The 22353-nt window shown below is 39.8% G+C and overlaps 1 protein-coding gene across 17 annotated transcripts in view; it reads left to right on the top strand.

The window, feature by feature from the left end:
- The window catches only part of LOC126340904 (disco-interacting protein 2), a 1418593-nt gene that overhangs the window by 1386678 nt on the left and 9562 nt on the right, over positions 1 to 22353 (top strand). For 14 of the 17 annotated variants that reach the window (XM_050001746.1, XM_050001738.1, XM_050001741.1 and 11 more), the window contains 3 exons: positions 2178 to 2401; positions 12547 to 12741; positions 15811 to 16096. In XM_050001746.1, coding sequence (XP_049857703.1) covers positions 2178 to 2401; positions 12547 to 12741; positions 15811 to 16096 — 705 coding nt within the window. The remainder of the gene's footprint in view (positions 1 to 2177; positions 2402 to 12546; positions 12742 to 15810; positions 16097 to 22353) is intronic. The other 3 variants (XM_050001743.1, XM_050001732.1, XM_050001742.1) reach the window with 1 other exon arrangement.

Genomic DNA, 22353 nt, shown 5'->3' with positions numbered 1-22353 from the left:
AAAAGAAAAATTTGGAGTAGGTATTAAAATTCATGGAGAAGAAATAAAAATCTTGAGGTTCACCGATGACATTGTAATTCTGTCAGAGACAGCAAAGGACTTGGAAGAGCAGTTGAACGGAATGGACAGTGTCTTGAAAGGACGGTATAAGATGAACATCAACAAAGGCAAAACAGGGATAATGGAATTTAGTCGAATTAAGTCAGGTGATGCTGAGGGAATTAGATTAGGAAATGCGACACTTAAAGTAGTAAAGGAGTTTTGCTATTTGGGGAGCAAAATATCTGATGATGGTCAAAGTAGAGAGGATTTAAAATGTAGACTGGCAATGGCAAGGAAAGTGTTTCTGAAGAAGAGAAATTTTTTAACATCGAGTATTGATTTAAGTGTAAGGAAGTCGTTCCTGGAAGTATTTGTATGGAGTGTAGCCATGTATGGAAGTGAAACGTGGACGATAAATAGTTTAGACCAGAAAAGAATAGAAGCTTTCAAAATGTGGTGCTACAGACGAATGCTGAAGATTAGAGGGGTAGATCACATAACTAATGAGGTGTTGAATAGAATTGGAGAGGAGTTTGTGGCACAACTTGACCACAAGAAGGGATCAGTTGGTAGGACACGTTCTGAGGCATCAAGGGATCACCAATTTAGTACTAGAGGGCAGCATGGAGGGTAAAAATCGTAGAGGGTGACCAAGAGATGAGCACACTAAGCAGATTCAGAAGGATGTAGGCTGCAGTAGGTACTGGGAGATGAAGAAGCTTCCACAGGATAGAGTGGCATGGAGAGCTGCATCAAACTAGTCTCAGGACTGTAAGACCACAACAACAACAGTATACACCGAGCAAGGTGGGAGCAATGGGTAGCACACTGGATTCACATTTTGGAGGACAACGGTTCAAACTCATGTCCCACCATCCTGATTTAGGTTTCTTGTGACTTCCCTAAATCACTTCAGGCAAATTCTGGGATGATTACTCTGAAAGGACACAGCCGACTTCCTTTCCCATCCTTCCCTAATCTGGTGGGACTGATGAACTTGCTGTTTGGTCCTCTCCCCCAAATCATCCAACCAACTTAGCATGCAAATGAAGCATTTTTGAACATATGTTCATTAGCAAAGTATGTTCACATGGTACCCATCTACCAACCACTTCATATTGTAACATATGTTTTGATATTTTATTGCCATTAGAGACTGTATCATTTGAGAAAGATAATCCAGCACATGATAGTAAATACATACTGATATTTTGCTCCATTCTTCCTAGAGCAAGAAGTTCAGTTCTGTAGATTTGCTGAGGTAGTCTTTCGTAGTATTAGCCAATTATGTTACTTATGGTAGAGGTGTTTAAGAGGAATACATTCAGAAGTGTAGTCAGTTTTCAAAAATATAATGTAATTGGATTGATAAAAAGTATATTCACCAAGTGGTGACTGGAGAAAACACATTAAGGGGCAGTGAAACATGGAATCTTTCAGAACCAGTGGTCAAAGTGTTGAAGGGGAAGGAAGAAGGGTGAAGGACAATGACTGGTGAGATTTAGGAAGTTGGAAAAGTTCAAAAAAGTCACCTACAACTTTGGCTCAGGGGAGACTTACCATCTGGTATGACTTGCATAGTGATTGATTGTTCCGATGATCTTCCAGTATTTTTAGTCAGTACAAAGTATACTTTACACCATTTTAATAGGCAACAAATAGTGAAGTAATCCTAAACTCTTGCTGCAAGCCTGCTGAAAACATCAACAATTATTGTCTGCCAACATTATTTGCATCTTTTGACATGTTTTGGTCCTTTGTGTTCCAACACAGCATCAGTCATGATTGAACGTGGCATCTGAGATATCAAAATTTATGGAACTATATAAAGTGATAATTATATCTGTCCATCATGCACCCATACTCTACTCCCATTGTCCCTGAAAATAGTAAAATAATATACTGACCATGTAGAAAAACAGAATCACAGTGGGGCAGAGTAACATACTGATCAGTCTGATTTAATTTCAGAAAAACAGTAAATTGGTACACACCCTTATTTCATAGTTTTTAAGCACAGCCCATTCAAAAACATATATGCCACTTCATAAGTCCTTACTCATTTGTATATGTATTTCATTACATTGACTTTTGCTGAGTAGTCACTTGTATTACTAGTGACATTACTGTTTCAGGTGTTATGGAATTGTGTACCAAGGGCCTGGGTACATCAGTGAACCAACTAAAGCAGCGTGGTATCAATCTTGGATGTGTGCGGACATGTGTGGTAGTTGCTGAAGAACGTCCCCGTATTTCACTTACTACCAGTTTTTCTAAACTTTTTTCAGCATTAGGGCTCAGTCCACGTGCAGTATCCACTAGTTTTGGATGTCGTGTGAACGTTGCCATTTGTTTACAGGTATGTCTCTTTCATTCTCTAGTGTTCTAGACTGGTAAAAATACTGATTTATTGTTCATAATGGTTTCTACTTCTTGATTCTTCACTTATTGCCTAAGCATAAAGTTCCTGAGGGAGTTGGAACTTGAATAGTGACAACTGTTTATTTACAACTTATACAAAATAGATACATATTTAAAAGTTTTGCTGCCCTTCAGAGTAGTCACCAGCATCGTGTATAACTCATTGCCAGTGATGGGGAAGTCATAGGATACCCTTAGCAGCACAAATTGTGTTGATGGCTCGCATGCAGTGGTCTGTTGTGTGTCACATCTCTGTAACAGTTCTAAAGTTATTGCCAAGAAGTGCTTCTTCGTATTAGGAATGAAGTTAGTCACAAGGCCATCCGTTCGGGGAGTTCCACCCTTAATCCTAAATGGCTAAGAAATAACCTTTTCTTCCTCTGTAAAGAACATCGGGGTAATTCTGGACCCTCTTAGATTGGACCGAACACACGACTACAGTCTATAAAAAGCAGTCAGTACCACTTCATTCACTATAGAAATATAATTAAAAAAAACTATTTCCTTTTGTCCTCAAAAAAGGAGCTTGTAGGTTCACTAATACTCTCCCTGCTCCCCCTACTTCACTGTGGTGATGGTGTTTTCTAAAGACTTTTGTATGAAACCTCATACAGGCTGGAAATGGCAGTGACTACTTCTGTACAATACATTTGTGTTGTGTGTTTTTCAATCATATCACTCTTGTCTATGAACAATTATCATAGCTACTCATAGAAACTATCATTATTTATGCTCCCTCTATCATCTTCTGTATCAGTATGCTCCCTCTTATTTATTTCAGCTCTTACTCTAAAATCTGAACAGCTCAGCAGAAATATTCATATCAACAAAGTAAATTCATCTCTGTAGCATTGTATTACACTGTCATGCTCCCTGAACTAGTTTCTGTATCAGGAACTTGATTTCAGAACAATCTTCCTCAAAATATCAGAGAGATTCCTCTCGAACTTTGAAAGACAGCTAATGGCCACCTTCTACTGTAATACACATCTCTTCCATACACTAGTCTGCAACTCACCCTCATCAATTCTCCCTTCATCACAATTTTTCCCTCCCCTTTGTTGGTGGAGCTCTCTATTTGAATTCTGATCTTTCTTAGTTAAGCCACTGTCACTGTCATTTCAATCTTCTACTCCTTCTTTTTCCCTTTCACTTCTGATGATACTAACTTATATAACCCTTAAAACACTTTACTGTTATTATCATTATTAATGTGAAAGTTAGTAATATTTTCGGCATATGTTGTTCCTTGTTATATGTAAGAGAAAAATGATTCAAATGGCTCTGAGCGCTATGGGACTTAACATCTGAGTTCATCAGTCCCCTAGAACTTAGAACTACTTGAACTTAACTAACCGAGGACATCACACACATCCATGTCTGAGGTAGGATTTGAACCTGCGACCATAGCAGTCACGCAGTTACGGACAGAAGTGCCTAGAACTGCAAAGACGGCACACTGATTGCAGACAGGCACAATCAAAGGATCATTACACACTAAGGATGTGGCCAAAGCCTTCTTCAGAAAAGAAAGGAAAACACAGATTGCATTCACACAAGTAGGCACGTCTTGTGCACACATGGCCGCTATCTCTGGCTGCTTTAGTCTGTTTTTAGTTCAGCTTAAGTAGCCAGAGATAGCAGTCATGTATGCATGAGGTGTGCCTGCTTGTAGGGAAAGTGTGTGTGTGTGTGTGTGTGTGTGTGTGTGTGTGTGTGTGTGTGTGTGTGTGTGTGTGTGTGTGTGTGTGAGTGTGTTTTGCTTTCTTTTCTGTAGAAGGCTTTGGCCGAGAGCTTAGCGGGTAATTTTGTTGTTGTTGTGCCTGTGTGCAACTTAACACATCATTTTTACGGTTAGTAGCAATCTGTCCTTTTTCATAACAGTTAGTATTCCAACTGGACTTTCCATTGTTGGAAATACACATACAGTTGTTTTGATTGTCCTTGCTATTCAGTACAAGTAATTGAAATGTATTTCTTCGTGGTAACACATTTGGCTGCTTTTTGTTACATTTGGGGCAACTTAAGATATTTGGTGTATTCTGACATAGGAAATATTGTTCCCAAAATGTTGTTGCTGTTCTTAAATTATAACCTGTTTAGTGGTTAGTAGAAATAAGTGGCAAAATGAACATAATTCTTTTCAGCATGTTCAGTTACACCCAGCATGTTCCTTCGGCAGCATTATATTCTAGTTCTGCAAGGTTCGCAGAAGAGCTTCTGTAAAGTTTGGAAGGTAGAAGACGAGATACTGGCAGAAGTAAAGCTGTGAGGACAGGGCATGAGTTGTGCTTGGGTAGCTCAGTTGGCAGAGCACTTGCCCGCGAAAGGCAAAGGTCCCAAGTTCGAGTCTCGGTCCGGCACACAGTTTTAATCTGCCAGGAAGTTTCATATCGCCGCACACTCTGCTGCAAAGTGAAAATCTCATTCTGGAAGCATTATATTTGACATATGATACCTCTGATAATCTTCTCAGTAATTTATTAACTTCATATTCCTGTTGCACTGACAGGTGCCATGTGAAAGTGTTTCTTGTGACATTCATCTATGAACTTAAAAATTTTGATCAACCAAACACCACACATCAACGATGTTGAAGACAAATGCAGGCAGACAAGCAAATGCCTTAGGGACACAAATATTTAATTATGCTTTCTTATTAACATATACATTATTTGTCTTCCATTCACTTTGCATATGCTCCATCTTTTACACATTGCATGCTGGCTCAAGAACTAAGACACTAATGAGCTTTTATTAAAAACTAAATACTGCATCACAAAAATGATGAAATGAATCAAATCATACAGCATGTTGTGTATATAAGATGAATTATACATGTACATAAAGCCCGGGAACACTTTCAGTTATTTTTATTGCACAAGAGCCAAACATTGTACAGACACCATACATATGTCATTTTGAAGAGAAACCCTGAAAGTTTTTTTATTCATGTATACCACCACAGCGTAGTTTGGTAATTTGCTGACAGTCAGTGCTAGTCGCAAACCTGCTGAGTTTGGGTGCAGAGCGAGCTTTCTGTGTGTTGGAGTTCGACAAAAACAAGTGTGCTACAGCTGTTCAACGGATGTTTAGAACCAATTATGGTAAGAAGCCACCAACAAGGAAGGCCATTTACCACTGTCACAACAAATTGGTTAAGACGAGTTGCTTGTGCACTGCAAAGAGAAGCAGATGTCCCAGTGAGAGTGAAGTGAATGTGGAGCACATACAAGAGACATTCATAAGCAGTCAGAAGAAATCGGTGCGTCGTGCATTCCGCGAACTCGAAATGGCTCCAGTGACTGTGTGGAAAGTCCTGCGACAGAAGCTGTCTATGAAACCATTCATATTGGAGCCAAGTGCAGAAGCTCAGTGATGACGACAAAGACAAGCATTTTGAGTTTTGTTTGCAGTTTCAACAATTGAATGAGGATGGGGATTGCATTGTTGATCACTTAATTTTTAGTAACGAAGCCATTTTTCACACTAATGGGAAAGTGAACAGGCATAATTGTTGAATCTGAGGTGCAAAGCATCCACATGAATGAATTGAATTTGAACATGATTCCCCAAAGGTAAAAGTTATTTTGTGCCTTGTCACATCAAAAACTGTATTGGCCATTCTTCTTCGCCGAGAGCACTGTCACTGGATATTCCTACTTAGACATGTTGCAGCAGTGGCTGATGTATCAAATCCAACTGGACTTTCCATTCATATCTCACCAGGATGGGGATGCATCCCATTTTCATCTTGAAGTTCGTGGGTACCTGAACACGGAGTTGCCGCATCGATGGATCAGCGGTGCTACAGAGGGGAGCAGTTGTTTCATGAAATGGCCTCACCGATCACCAGATCTCACTCTGTGTTACTTTTTTCTGTGGGGACACATTAAAAATCTGATGTATGTACTGCCTCTACCACGTGATATAGCAGAGAGCTCTGGGAGAGAATACAGGAAATGACTCCCACAGTCGATGATGGCATGCTGGGATGGGTAGGGCAAGAATTCGATTACCATATTGACATCTGCCAGGTCACTCATGGTTTGCATATCAAATGTTTGAAAAAAACAAACTCTCGGAGTTTCTCTTCAAATTGCGATATGTATGACATCTGTACGACATTTAGTTATTGTGCAACAAATAATGTTCAGCTGGGTTGAAGAACTGCCATCAGGTTAAGTGAATCCACATGGCACAAATTGTGAAGCAGCCATAGAATTTGGACATGCTGCTGAACACTGCTTGGTCAACATTGCTTTTGGATACAGTTTGAGGTGCACTTTCATTCTAGTGGACAGATGATAGTCGTGCTGTGTAGGTGTAACTCCTGAGTTATTGTGACTAGTTTCAGAGGTGACTCTGTGTTTGATGGAGCAGAATCTCCCAGTTGGTTATAATTAAACAGATGGTCTTTTGAATGCTGCAATGTAGGCTGTGTACATCGCAGGAAGTTGAAATGTTGTAGGTATGTTCATTAGTCAATGTGCTGATGGCGTATTCTGAAAAAATTATAGTTCCAATTTCTGCCGCCAGGAAAAATATGGCACTCTAATCAGTCAAGACGTGTAATGTTTTCTGTTTTGACATCACTACACTGTTTGTCACTTGGAAACATGTTGATTTCTTTTGTGGAGTGACTGTTGGTGTAAAGTGTTAAGGAGGCTGACTTTTCTGTACAAAATGCAGTGGCTACTGACAAGAAAGATATTGTATTACTGGTGAAGTTGTTTTATCAGAATGGCAGCAATAGCAGTGCAGCGTTACGAAAATATTGCCAACAGGTTCTCCATATCAATAAGTGGGCTACAGAATATGATCAAGAAATTTAAAGAAACAAGTAGTTAAGTGGTACAGAAGGGAGAGGGAGGCAGTCCATTCCCATGATAGCTGTTTGTGATGAAATAGCTATAGCGGACCATGCAGCACATTCTGCAGCCAGAGCTTGAGCTTTATCATGGAAATTTTCTCTCCACTGGTCAACAATTCAAAAGATTTTGTGGCACATTTTACACTGGTGTGTCTACAAGATTCAAAATGTGTTCCCAGTGAAGCCCCAACATAGGCTGTAATGCAGTGACCTTGTCCTTTGTATCTTGGCACTAATGGAAATGGATGACATGTGGCCAGGAAATATTCTTTGGACTGAAGAGGCAAATTTTACTATGCACGGTGCTGAAAATGCACAGAACTGTCACATACAGAGTTCTGCTCCCCCATATGTTACACAAGTCATGCACTGCATGCAGCTTATGTGACTACATAGTGTGGTTACGCAGGCTCCTTCATTCTTGATTCATTTTCCTTTTAGGAGATAACGCCTCCCAGGCTTGTTAGGTTTAGGGTGACATCTGGATGTTATAAATACCTCCTTCATCAACATGTGATTCCAGCTTTGCAAGAACACAACTGCGTCCATGCCACTATTTTCATGCAAGCTGGGGGGTGACACTATATGTCACTTGCAGGTGAAAGATTTGCTTCGAGAACCCTTCAGCATTGACTGCATCATCTTTAGGCAGTTACAAGATATGTGTCTTTCCAGATCCCCCAACCTAAATCCATGTGATGTATAGTTATGGGGATATCTGAAATGTGTTTTCTATCAGGAATGTATCTGAACTCTTGCTGATCTGAAGGAGAGTATATAATGACATGTCTCTCTGATTACAATGGATACACTGCTAGCAACTGTGGACCATCCTGTGTAACAGATGCAGTAAGTTGCTAAGTTGGGCGACCATATTGAAGGGCCACGTTTTCCCCTGGTGTCAGAAAGTGGAACTATTATTTTTTTTCAGAACACCCCACAATCACACCAATTAATGAACATACCTACAATGTTTCAGGGTGCTGTGATGTATACAACCCACACTACAGCTCCTAGAACACCATCACTTTAATTAAGACCACCCAGTACCAGCAAAAGCAAAGCTCAGCATTCTAGTCCTAACGGGCCATTCGGAACATAATGACTGCCATGTGATCCTGTGCCACTGGCGTAACTGTATTCAGTATGGGGGTGTATGGGCTCAGCACTACTCTCTCTTGGTCACTGGGGACTTAAATAATATGTTCTTGTTGTGTTCGTAGGGCAGGCCTTGCATGTGGATGCAACCCATGTGGCAAAACCTTGCGGATAACTACAGTATAATATTTTGTAGATGTGATGGGTTGCAGGATAATACTTCGGGGAAAGGAGGGTAGATTTTGAGAAGTGTGTCCCTCACTTCAGAGCCTGGTGAAGTTCAGTTGAAGCCCTGACGAGAATAACTTAATCCACCACCCACCTCCTCCCCTTTATCCCCACCTCCCCCATCCTCATGTCTCACACTTAACTCCATTAATCTTCACCCACACTGCCCTCATCATGCTCTTGTTATTCTTCTGTTATATCTCCCCCACCTCTAACCAACTCTACCACACCATTGTGCGTGAACATAGCACTTTCCTGCGCTTGCAACAGGGCAGATGTGCTGGTGCTACATTGCTATCCTCCCTTACTGCATTCCTTTCCCAGCCGTCATCCTGTTTTCCAACCATTTCACTTTTCCCTCCCATGACAAAATCAGAAAGCTTAGCAATAATGTAAATCTAGTTCATAAGCCTGTTGACTGATCAATGCCTCAATGATTGGTTTTATGTGCTCATCCATTGTTTGTAATCATTATTAAAATTAAGATCACAAAGTATTTGATAATTGCCTGAATTAATAATAAGAATGTTCCTGTATTTCTGTCAGGAATATTGTTGCAGAGGTAAATGACATTTCAAATTAGTGGCTGTTATGTATGAAAGGTGTTGTTTTGGGTTGTTAATTAAATGTAGTGTGTGCTAGATTATTGCTGCCAGTATTTAATTGTTCATTCAGCTCACAGCAGCAATTTTAGACAGTGCCGCTGTCTGTTAATATATATGTCTCTCTCAATATCAGAATATAAAACACACACACACACACACACACACCTGATCACAGTCTCTGCTTGCCAGGCTTCTGATGAAGGCCTGTTTGGCCAAAAGCTTTGTTTGGCAGTATTTTTTTGTGCTTATTTGCGACTCAGCATCTTTGCTATCTGTTGAGTAGCGACTATCATTTTTGTAATAGTGCAAGAAACAAAATACATGTAGTTCGTGTGACACACCTCAAGTAGTCATCAACTTAAAGAATTGTTCAGTAATGATAGAAGCAGAGGAAATGAATTAAAATTGAAACTCATATGTCTCAAGGAAAATGTAATTTCATTGGATTAAAGAATTGTGTAAACACTATGCATAATATTAAACTTTCATGCAAACTTATCTAGTCAACTGTTGGTATGAGGCCAGTATGTTTTGTGACATATAGTAGGCTGTGTGAGCCAGATTACTGTCAGTAGGAGAGAACTTCATGAAGCGTTTTAATAGACGGTTCCAAATAACTTTGTATATGGATCCATCACCCTGAGTTGTTTGTAGTAGAAGTTACCTTATTCAACCTTAACAGTTGCTTTCATGTACTTTCCTACTGCTGTAGTCATGTTAAGCAGTGCCACTAATTTTGACACTGAATTTCAACTCCATATGCAGAAGATTGAGGGTTGTATGAGAGCTCCTGCTTTATAGCAACTCACTATGAGATAACATAACCATGATTTAAAGAACTCTTCTGTATTTAACCATTCTTGTAACTGTTGCAATATAGAGTGAACAGATTGCTTGTTACAATTTGCTTGTAGCTAGTCTCTAAATGATACTCCATTGCATGATATATAGGTGGTGAGTCAATAGGTAAGCCCAAGATCATTTTGATAACCTTCTTTTGTTCCGGTGCAAAACCGTTGTCAACCAGACCACGTGTTCCTTGGAGTGCACAGCATCCCCAAGCCATGACAGTAAAGTGTAAACAATTTCTCCATCGTAAATCGTGTCTTGTTAATGCACTGTGCCCACATTTTTGTCTTCATATTTTCACATAAATCAAAATTGCACACACGGTCTGCAGTTCACTACTTAATAGGTACTAAGATATTTTTTAGCTGCCATAAACTACACTCCTGGAAATTGAAATAAGAACACCGTGAATTCATTGTCCCAGGAAGGGGAAACTTTATTGACACATTCCTGGGGTCAGATACATCACATGATCACACTGACAGAACCACAGGCACATAGACACAGGCAACAGAGCATGCACAATGTTGGCACTAGTACAGTGTATATCCACCTTTCGCAGCAATGCAGGCTGCTATTCTCCCATGGAGACAATCGTAGAGATGCTGGATGTAGTCCTGTGGAACGGCTTGCCATGCCATTTCCACCTGGTGCCTCAGTTGGACCAGCGTTCGTGCTGGACGTGCAGACCGCGTGAGACGATGCTTCATCCAGTCCCAAACATGCTCAATGGGGGACAGATCTGGAGATCTTGCTGGCCAGGGTAGTTGACTTACACCTTCTAGAGCACGTTGAGTGGCACGGGATACATGCGGACGTGCATTGTCCTGTTGGAACAGCAAGTTCCCTTGCCGGTCTAGGAATGGTAGAATGATGGGTTTGATGATGGTTTGGATGTACCGTGCACTATTCAGTGTCCCCTCGACGATCACCAGAGGTGTACAGCCAGTGTAAGAGATCGCTCCCCACACCATGATGCCGAGTGTTGGCCCTGTGTGCCTCGGTCGTATGCAGTCCTGATTGTGGCGCTCACCTGCACGGCGCCAAACACGCATACGACCATCATTGGCACCAAGGCAGAAGCGACTCTCATCGCTGAAGACGACACGTCTCCACTCGTCCCTCCATTCACGCCTGTCGCGACACTACTGGAGGCGGGCTGCACGATGTTGGGGCGTGAGCGGAAGACGGCCTAACGGTGTGCGGGACCGTAGCCCAGCTTCATGGAGACGGTTGCGAATGGTCCTCGCCGATACCCCAGGAGCAACAGTGTCCCTAATTTTCTGGGAAGTGGCGGTGCGGTCCCCTACGGCACTGCGTAGGATCCTACGGTCTTGGCGTGCATCCGTGCGTCACTGCGGTCCGGTCCCAGGTCGACGGGCATGTGCACCTTCTGCCGACCACTGGCGACAACATCGATGTACTGTGGAGACCTCACGCCCCACGTATTGAGCAATTCGGCGGTACATCCACCCGGTCTCCCGCATGCCCACTATACGCCCTCGCTCAAAGTCCGTCAACTGCACATATGGTTCACGTCCACGCTGTCGTGGCATGCTACCAGTGTTAAAGACTGCGATGGAGCTCCGTATGCCATGGCAAACTGGGTGACACTGATGGCGGCGGTGCACAAATGCTGCGCAGCTAGCGCCATTTGATGGCCAACACCGCGGTTCCTGGTGTGTCCGCTGTGCCGTGCGTGTGATCATTGCTTGTACAGCCCTCTCGCAGTGTCCGGAGCAAGTATGGTGGGTCTGACACACTGGTGTCAATGTGTTCTTTTTTCCATTTCCAGGAGTGTATTTCATCACCCTAAGGGGATAATAGCAGACATGTTATTCCAGAAAATTTTGTGTTACGTACACTCCAATCAAATTCAGCATTGGACTACCACATTAATGAGAATACATGTAAGAAATAATAGTGGCTTCTCATTTTATAATTTTGTGAAACTGGGTTAGTAAATGTTCATATATGTCTTTGATATGTGTAGTGATAATTTAAAGTTGTTTCAAGAAATATTTAAATTAATTAATTAAGTTAATGATTTTTTAATGTGCTATCAGTTATCTACTCCCATTTTTTTAAATGCAGGTCTGTAATGTGGATTACAGCTCTGTGCGGGTGTGTGCATGTACATGCATGCATGCACATATGTACTACAGTGCAGGTTTTCCTGATATCACTGTATTGTGTTTTTAAAAGTACCACTAGAGAAAAAAGGTTATATTTAAGTTTTTGTTAGCTGTGGTCTGACATTGAATTCGTGGAATTTGGTGTATTTTAATTCCATTATGTATATGAAGCATTGTAGAGAGTTTTGTTGGTAGTGGATACAAAATACATGTATTCAGAATTCCTCTCCGTACCCAGTGTTCTTTTACAGAGTGAAAGAAATGTGAAATATATGCATGTAATTTCTTTTTACAGGGTGCATCTAGTCCAGAGCCATCAACAGTTTATGTTGACCTACGAGCTCTAAGAAATGATAGGGTCTCTCTAGTAGAGAGAGGGAGTCCTCATTCCCTGTGCTTGATGGAATCGGGTAAACTGTTGCCTGGAGTAAAAGTGATAATTGCCAACCCAGAAACAAAGGGTCAGTGTGGTGATTCCCATCTTGGAGAGGTAAGTATGATATACATGCTGATGAGAAAATAATAGAAAAAACATGCCATACAACTGACTGTACCTAACATTTACCTCCCATCAATTTTCTGTTGACAATATAATATTCAGTCGCCAAAATTTTTGCGTTTTCTGTAATGATCTCTAATTTATTGTACAGTACTTTCATATTCTATGAAACAAAAATGTAAAAGGATCACATAATAGTGATGTGATAAAAACTACACAAATAAAATGTCCGATACCTAATACAAATGAACAGCAAAATTGATACACTGGTTCTTACATACATTTCTTTTTTGGAATGATTAGTAATTACAGAAACCATAGTAGAGATGGTGAACATCATGTCACTTGACATTCTTGTAGTAGACAAACAAAAACTAGAAGAAAGTGGAAGACGCTGTCCTTGATGATAAGTGTTGTCAATATTAATGGCTGCAGCTGCTTTGTGCTCCCACTATTAAGAGATGTTGATCACACTTTATTACATACAGGAATCTGTGAGAACAGTTTGTACTTTTTTGTTTTGGTTAAAGAGTCACATTAATTCTAAGTGAACTGCAGTGTTTAGCAACATAAAATTATCACTTACAAAGCAATAGTGCAGAAAGTGGAATAGATGGCTGTAAATCAATTGTAATTTTTAGGGGTTCACTGTAATTTTATTTAATACAATACAGGTTTAAGCCTATCAATCAAAAATTGAGATTAAAAATGCACATGTTTGTTCTTATGACATAATTTTTGGTACAGTCACCATGTTCAACACGAGAGGTGAAAATTTATAAGAAAGGGGGCTGATTATATGCAAAACAGTTTCTTACTTTGTGCAATACACAGCAGAAATAATTGATTTGAGTTCATTCTGGTTAAGATGTAACAGTATAGATTAAATGTTTTATTATCCGATACCTTTGACTTTAATGTAATCACTATTTAAAATTTGTTTTTCTTCATTGATGAAATAATGTAAACAGCCTTTTTGTGTGTTCTTCAAACTTTAGGTCATTTCTGTACTTCGCTTCCAGTGTGGGACGTGAAGTTCTTTATAGATGACACTGTCCATAAAAATCTGAAAGTATATGTTGACAAATTCAATCATTGTTAATTTCTGTAACATATTTCTATCAAGTCATCAATGTGATATTTTATGTGATGTATCTGGCAGATAAAGCAGCTGATATTAAAACCATGAAAATCTCTTACCCACTAAAACTTGCGAATGAAAGCTGGTAGAAACAGTAACTTTAAGATATATACAGGGTGTTTCAAAAATGACCGGTGTATTTGAAACAGCAATAAAAACTAAACGAGCAGCGATAGAAATACACCGTTTGTTGCAATATGCTTGGGACAACAGTACATTTTCAGGCGGACAAACTTTCAAAATTACAGTAGTTACAATTTTCAACAACAGATGGCGCTGCAAGTGATGTGAAAGATACAGAAGACAACACAGTCTGTGGGTGCGCCATTCTGTACGTCGTCTTTCTGCTGTAAGCGTGTGCTGTTCACAACGTGCAAGTGTGCTGTGGACAACATGGTTTATTCCTTAGAACAGAGGATTTTTCTGGTGTTGGAATTCCACCGCCTAGAACACAGTGTTGTTACAACAAGACGAAGTTTTCAACGGAGGTTTAATGTAACCAAAGGACCGAAAAGCGATACAATAAAGGATCTGTTTGAAAAATTTCTACGGACTGGGAACGTGACGGATGAATGTGTTGGTAAGGTAGGGCGACCGCGTACGGCAACCACAGAGGGCAACGCGCAGCTAGTGCAGCAGGTGATCCAACAGTGGACTCGGGTTTCCGTTCGCTGTGTTGCAGCTGCAGTCCAAATGACACCAACGTCCACGTATCGTCTCATGCGCCAGAGTTTACACCTCTATCCATACAAAATTCAAACGCGGCAACCCCTCAGCGCCGCTACCATTGCTGCACGAGAGACATTCGCTAACGATATAGTGCACAGGATTGATGACGGCGATATGCATGTGGGTAGCATTTGGTTTACTGACGAATCTTATTTTTACCTGGACAGCTTCGTCAATAAACAGAACTGGCGCATATGGGGAACCGAAAAGCCCCATGTTGCAGTCCCATCATTCCTGCATCCTCAAAAAGTACTGGTCTGGGCCGCCATTTCTTCCAAAGGAATCATTGGCCCATTTTTCAGATCCGAAACGATTACTGCATCACGCTATCTGGACATTCTTCATGAATTTGTGGCGGTACAAACTGCCTTAGACGACACTGCGAACACCTCGTGGTTTATGCAAGATGGTGCCCGGCCACATCGCACGGCCGACGTCTTCAATTTCCTGAATGAATATTTCAATGATCATGTGATTGCTTTGGGCTATCCGAGACATACAGGAGGCGGCATGGACCCCTGTGACTTCTTTCTGTGGGGACACTTGAAAGACCAGGTGTACCACCAGAATTTAACAGCTGAAGCAGTACATCTCATCTGCATGTGAAGCCATTCTGCCAGACACGTTGTCAAAGGTTTCGGGTAATTTCATTCAGACACTACGCCATATTATTGCTACGCATGGTGGATATGTGGAAAATATCGTACTATAGAGTTTCCCAGACCGCATCTGTTGTTGACAATTGTAACTACTGTAATTTGGAAAGTTTGTCTGCCTGAAAATGTACTGTTGTCCCAAGCATATTGCAACAAACTGTGTATTTCTATCGCTGCTCGTTTAGTTTGTATTGCCGTTTCAAATATATCGGTCATTTTTGAAACACCCTGTACATTCTTTCATTTCTGAAAAGAGGGGGCAAATTTCAATGGAAAGTGGCTAGACAATGATTAGAAAGTACTACCACCAGACCACAAGTTTAAAGAGAAACAAACAGAACTGTGCTGTTGTCCATTAAAATTGAAATTCATCCTGCATTTGCTTGATTGTAAATTCATTTTCAAGGCTCTTCTCTTTCTAAGTATATTACTTGATTAAAATGGGCTAATAAAGAAATACAAATAATGACGTGAAATTTTTTATAAAATTGTTTATTATTTAATTCCTTATTCCAGAATTTTGTTATGTTATAGATTTGGGTGCAGTCCAGCCACAATGCAAGTGGGTACTTCACAATTTATGGAGATGAGAGCGACTACGCAGACCATTTCAATGCTCGTTTGGTGACAGGCACCACAGGGGAGACATATGCCCGTACTGGATATCTCGGCTTCCTAAGGAGAACAGAATGCACTGGTCAGCAGCAGACAAGCACAGTGATCGGAAGCAGTATCGGAGAACAGACCTCAGCAGTGTTGGGCGCAGGAGGTGAGGGCTGTGACTCCCCTGCTCCTACACAGCCCCTGCTGGATGCTCCAGGTGCAGTGACACCCACTTAGCATGGGCACGCGCGTGCAGTCGCAGTTGCAGCACAAATCAAGATGGTTTAACACATCTGCTATTTATGCAGCAGTCTTGTCTCTGTGAATCGAACTCTAAGGTGAAGGAGAGGAGTTTGCTGCCATGTCTTCCTCACCGTGTTTTACTCAAAGAGTCGAAATCTATATATGTTTCATTTATTAAGCTGTTTTGTTTTATACTTCAGTAGTTTTTTATCTACTGGTATTCACTGCATGTTAACAAGCAGACTGGCCGGAAATTATGTAACAAAACTCATTGTTATAATTATCCTTGTATTTGCATAAGACATATTATTGAGGATTGCATTCTTGAAAAACAAAATTATGTGGTTGTGTTCACCCCAACAAGTATAAGCACAGTTTTGTCCCCCTCAGTGAGCGTTTATGTATACATTTTTCTATGAGGAGCATTTGAAAAGTCTGTGCAAAGTCCAAGAGATGGCACCACCGGCACGTATCGAGGTCATGTTTAGCTAGTAGCATGTTTGGAAAGAATGCATACCAAGTTCCAGCCATATTGGTCTATTTCTTTGTGTTTGGTATTCGTCGAATCAAGCAAGTCAAGTGATTGTCAAAAAATGGACGAAAATGAATTTCGTGTGGTGATTAAACATTACTTTATGAAAGGTAAAATGCATCAGGAGACTAAAGAGAAGCTTGATAAACATTACGGTGACTCTGCACCTTTGATTAGGACAGTTTATAAGTGGTTTCAAAATTTTCAAGTGGTCATATGGGCACCAGAAATCATTGATCAAATACATGATATGATGATGGATGACAGAAGAGTTAAGGTGCATGAGATTGCTAGTGCTGCGGGCATCTCAAATGAATGGGTACATAATATTTTGCATAAACATTTGGACATGAGAAAGCTATCGGCAAGATGTATTCCGTGATTGCTCACGCTTGACCAAAAACGGAATTATGTGAAGTGTTGCAAGGAAGGTTTGCAACTGTTCAGGAAGAATCATCAGGACTTTAAGCATCGTTTCGTCACTGTGGATGAAACATGGATACATTACTATACACCTGAGACCAAGCAACAGTCTAAACAATGTGTTACCAAGGGAGAATCTGCACAAAAAAACTGAAGCCCATTGCTTCGGCCGCAAAGGTTATGACAACTGTCTTTTGGTATTTGCAAGGGATAATCCTCATCAACTATCTGGAAAAGAGTAAAACTATCACAGGTGCATATTATTCATCGTTATTGGACTGTTTGAATACCGAGCTGCCCCTCTGTTCTCCAGACTTGGTTCCCTCAGACCACTATTTGTTCCCTAATTTGAAGAAGAATATTGTATTCAAACGAGGAGGTGATTGCAGCAATTGCAGACTTGGACAATTCCTATTAATCGGAAAGGATCAACCAATTAGAAGAGCACTGCACGAAGTGTATAATTCTAAAAGGTGGCTGTGTCAAAAAATAAAAAAAAAAGTTAACCACAAACATGTAAGTAGTTTTTATTTTTGCACAGACCTTTCAAATGTCCCTTGTATATCTGTCAGTGTGTATTTCAGCTAAAGATCTACAACAAATGCGCCAACCCAGTAGTGTTGTTGTGGACCTGCTCTGTGCCTTGTGAGATACGTTGTTAGAGCACTTCCTAAATCTTATTGTACCTTTATGATAATTGCAACATTTTTTAGCAGTTTGGTTTCCTGGCTGTGTCATTGTACTTTCCAGAGCATTAATAACACAAAGTGCAGTGAAGTAGACTGGAAATTATTTTGCGTAACAAGAAATCAGGGAGAAATGTTGACAAGTAAGAGGCAAACATTGCCAGTAACACAAAAGATGTAATGAGACAATGAGAGATAGCAAGAAGCTTAGTAACCTATCGCACAAAACTCGGAGTGGGTTCATTACAACAACAATGGCATGGTACATTTGCTAGATGGGAACTGGAATTGATAGTAATCGAAGCACCAAAATATAATACAGATTGGTTTTTCTAACACATTTTAGGTGACCCACTTGGACTACATTCACATCTGATGTAACATTCAACAACGTACCAACTGAAAAATGGAGAATTGGGTAGCCGTGTTGTTCACACTAAAATCTGAAAACAATGTTTAATGATAGTGATTATAGGATGAAAGAAACTAACTTCTTCCAGATAAGAATAATGCCCGCAACTGAGTTACTGTCTTTGCATATTGTTCATATGTCTTGCTATCATCAGAACATTGTTTGTATTCTGTCCAGGGCTTCTTATTACTGTATTAAAGTGTGCAGAAATTATTGCGATATTTCTGTAGGCTGATATGATTTTATTTTATTTGATATTTCATTTGTCTTCCCTGACGTCCACCCCTTTGTCGCTGCTTTGTTAGAATTAGGTGGCCACCAAACCCCTCCCTCTTTCAGTCTTCTTCTTTTCCCTAGTGTTTCCCCATCTAATGTGGGATACAATTTTTCAATGTTTGGCAGGTTTTATTTTTTATTATTTGACTTTGTAACCAGATGTCCTTCCTGATGGCACTGGCATCTAGGTAATCTGTGGGAGGGAAGTTATTTGCATCATGTGTCAATGAATAGTGGAAACCTTGTTCTGAATAGTGTAAACCTTGTTCTGTGTTTTATCATATTCCATCTGTTTGTGTATCGTATTCTCTGAAGTGGAATTGGGGACAAGCCTAGCATTTGCTTAAACTGCTGTGAGAAACCATCTAAGAAGTGCAAATAGGCTGGCCAATGTAGCGGCCTGCCATTTGATCAGGGTTGGGCTCACCACCTTGTCTTGTAAGTTAACATACTGCATATTATTCTATACAAGCAGATCTCACCAAACACACTTCTCACTACCTACTCTTATTTGCCTACCTAGTCTTATTTGCCTAATGTCGCTTCTTATCTCAGTCATCTTGTAAAGGGTTTTTCCGTAAATCAGATTTTCTTGAGGATGATGTAGCGCAGTATCCATCTGCATTGTTCATGGTGAATGTGCACATCCAGAATGTGCAGGTTTGGAAGTTGTGAACAGAAAATAATGGTTTTAGGACATCGGTTATTCAGCATTATGGTATGTACTTTTGAAAAACATTAGGTTTTTGTTACCCTAGGTGCCTTACTTCTGTTACTGACGAATCCAGTAAACTATTGAGAACTTGTTGATATTAAATAGATTTTAAATATTCATTTTTGTACATTTGGTCAATCCCCATTAATTGTGCCTATTATTGAAGAAGACCATTTTAAATAGGATTTATTTACATTTTGTTTGGCTGCTGCTAAATACATTTCTCTAACATGTGTTACAACCATCTTGATTATGTGATAAATGGTATGGTGATTCATTTTGTACATACATTTGATGTTAGAACATGCTATGCAACATTTTGAATTTTTTTAGTGTGCTCTTTCCTTTTTAATTAAATATTCTGCACAGTTCAGTTTCAGTGTTGGTATTTAATGAAAAATTGATATTTTGCAGCTTTATATTGCTATGCTTTGCATCTGCAGGAAAATTTATTTCACAACTAGAATAGTTGAACAATTTTGTATTTTATACATGGTTATAAAAGTGATGTTTAATATAAAGCATGGCCTTCAGTAGTTTATGTGCTGTTGCTGGCTTGTAGCTGAATGAATGGAGCAATAGGCTTATTCTTAATCCGAATATTTGCTGCTATTATTATGTATATGCTAATAATTAGTTTATCTGTGCAGCATTTAAGTCATTTGTAAGTTCCTTTTAGTAGTCCCTAATGCTCTGACTGGTGATATGAGCTTTAAATATTGTCCTAAAACACTGAAATCATTAATTAATTGCATGAACTCTGTCCCCCTTCTCTTTTAAAATCTCTAAAATCATTTAGTGGAATTCATAGCGACTTTATTAAACAAATAATAAGAATGAAAAGAGAGTTATTTTCACATATGTGATCTTATTAGGTTCAGTGCTATGTGAACAAAATGCCAACTCTTCCGAAATTTGTAAACATGTGAAGTGCAGAAATCCTCTCTTCCATGTAAAATGAGTGTCAGTGAGATTGAGGATCAGGATAAGAGAGAAATTTTCTTGTAATTCATTGTTGATTCCATTCTCCACTTCGAGAATTTGACAGTACCATAATGTTGCATAGTCAGTGTACAGTCAGATGATCAGAAGTGATGCAGTTAAGCTAATGGTCACGCATATGAACTAAGTGCTATTTTTGAAGACAGGCAGTCATAATAATGCTTCTCTGTCTCACATTTTTAATAAGATTCGGACATGTGCACATTCTACACTGCCCCCTCATCTTCATTTAAAAAAAAAAAAAGGAAATTTGCCTTTTCTCTAGCCAAAATTCAATCAAAAACATTTCTGCTGCCCCTTTGTGTATCCCGTATGATATAAAGCACTATTTGTAACTTGCCACACATTCTTCCACAACAGTATTTATTTTTTCTCTTACCCAAAATCCCTTCTTTTCACCACCCTGATCCTACATAATTTTACTGCCAGAGCGGAACATTAATGAATCACCTCTTCGCATTTCACAAGAGCCGTTTACCCTGTAATGACTGAGACCCTTGCTTTCAAACAGCCAGAAGCATTTGAATCTTTCATTCACTGAACTCCCCCCCCCCCCCCCCCCCCCTCCCTCCCTCTGCTCCCTCATGTGCATGTACACACGCAAGTTCTTGAATTATACATTAAAATAATAACGAACTGAAATGTATGACAAATACCAAAAATTATGCAAAACTTCTCATTGTGTAAATGTAATGCACTGACTGGTTCCCAAGGGAATTAAGGGGAATTACAGCAATTACCCACTCACACATGCTGTATGAAGGCTAAATGATGGCCTGATAGCTTGCTGCTGGTATTTTTGATTTTATCTCCAAGTCTCCTTGGTGATACATATGAAGTAACAGAAAACAGATTCTCAACAATTTAAGTCACACTGGATGTTCATAGCTACATTTTTGTACCCTCTAACCCTTTTACAAAAGCTCGAAATTTAGCACGGACTTCAATGCGAGACGCCTATAACAGTTTCCACTACGAAACATTTGTCTCGAAATCTGGCGGAATGGGGTTACTATCAAAGACAGTGCTGCCAAAGCAGAGTTACTAAACACAGCCTTCCGAAGTGCCTTCACAAAAGAAGACGAAGTAAATATTCCAGAATTTGAATCGAGAACAGCTGCCAACATGAGTAACGTAGAAGTAAATATCCTCAGAGTAGTGAAGCAACTTAAATAACTTAATAAAAGCAAATCTTCTGCTCCAGACTGTATACCAATTAGGTTCCTTTTGGAGTATGCTGATGCATTAGCTCCATACTTAACAATCATTTACAACCGCTCACTCGACAAAAGATCCATACTCAAAGACTGGAAAGTTGCACAGGTCACACCAATATTCAAGAAAGGTAGTAGGAGTAATCCACAAAAATACAGGCCCATATTGTTAACATTGATATGCAGCAGAATTTTAGAACATATATTGTGTTCGAATATTATGAATTATCTCAAAGAAAATGGTCTATTGACACAGTGTCACCATGGGTTTAGAAAACATTGTTCCTGTGAAACACAATTATGAAGTCTTGAGTGCTATTGACAAAGTACTTCAGATTCATTCCGTATTTCTGGATTTCTGGAAGGTTTTTGACTCTGTACCACACAAGCATCTCATAGTGAAATTGCGTGCTTATGGAATATCATCTCAGTTAAGTGACTGGATTTTTGGTTTCCTGTCACAGAGGTCACAGTTCATAGTAATTAATGGAAAGTCATTGAGTAAAACAGAAGTGATTTCTGGTGTTCCCCAAGGTAGTGTTACAGGCCCTTTGCTGTTCCTTATCTATATAAATGATTTGGGAGACAATCTGAGCAACCATCTTCAGTTGTTTTCAGATAATGCTCTCGTTTATTGACTAATGAAGCCATCAGAAGACCAAAACAAACTGCAAAATGAATTAGAAAAGATATCTGAATGGTTCGAAAAGTGGACACTAAATAACAAAAAGTGTGAGGTCATCCACATGAGTGCTAAAAGGAACTCGTTAAACTTCAGTTACACGATAAATCAGTCTAATCTAAAAGCCGTAAATTCAACTAAATACCTAGATATTACAATTATGAACAACTTAAATTGGAAGGAACACACACAAAATGTTGTGGGGAAGGCTAACCAAAGACAGCATTATTGGCAGGACAGTAAGAAAATGTAACAGACCTACTAAGGAGACTGCCTACACTACGCTTGT

The sequence above is a fragment of the Schistocerca gregaria genome, chromosome 1, assembly GCF_023897955.1.
Source record: "Schistocerca gregaria isolate iqSchGreg1 chromosome 1, iqSchGreg1.2, whole genome shotgun sequence".
NCBI classification, from domain to species: domain Eukaryota; kingdom Metazoa; phylum Arthropoda; class Insecta; order Orthoptera; family Acrididae; genus Schistocerca; species Schistocerca gregaria.
This window is presented reverse-complemented; position numbering and strand designations above follow the sequence as displayed.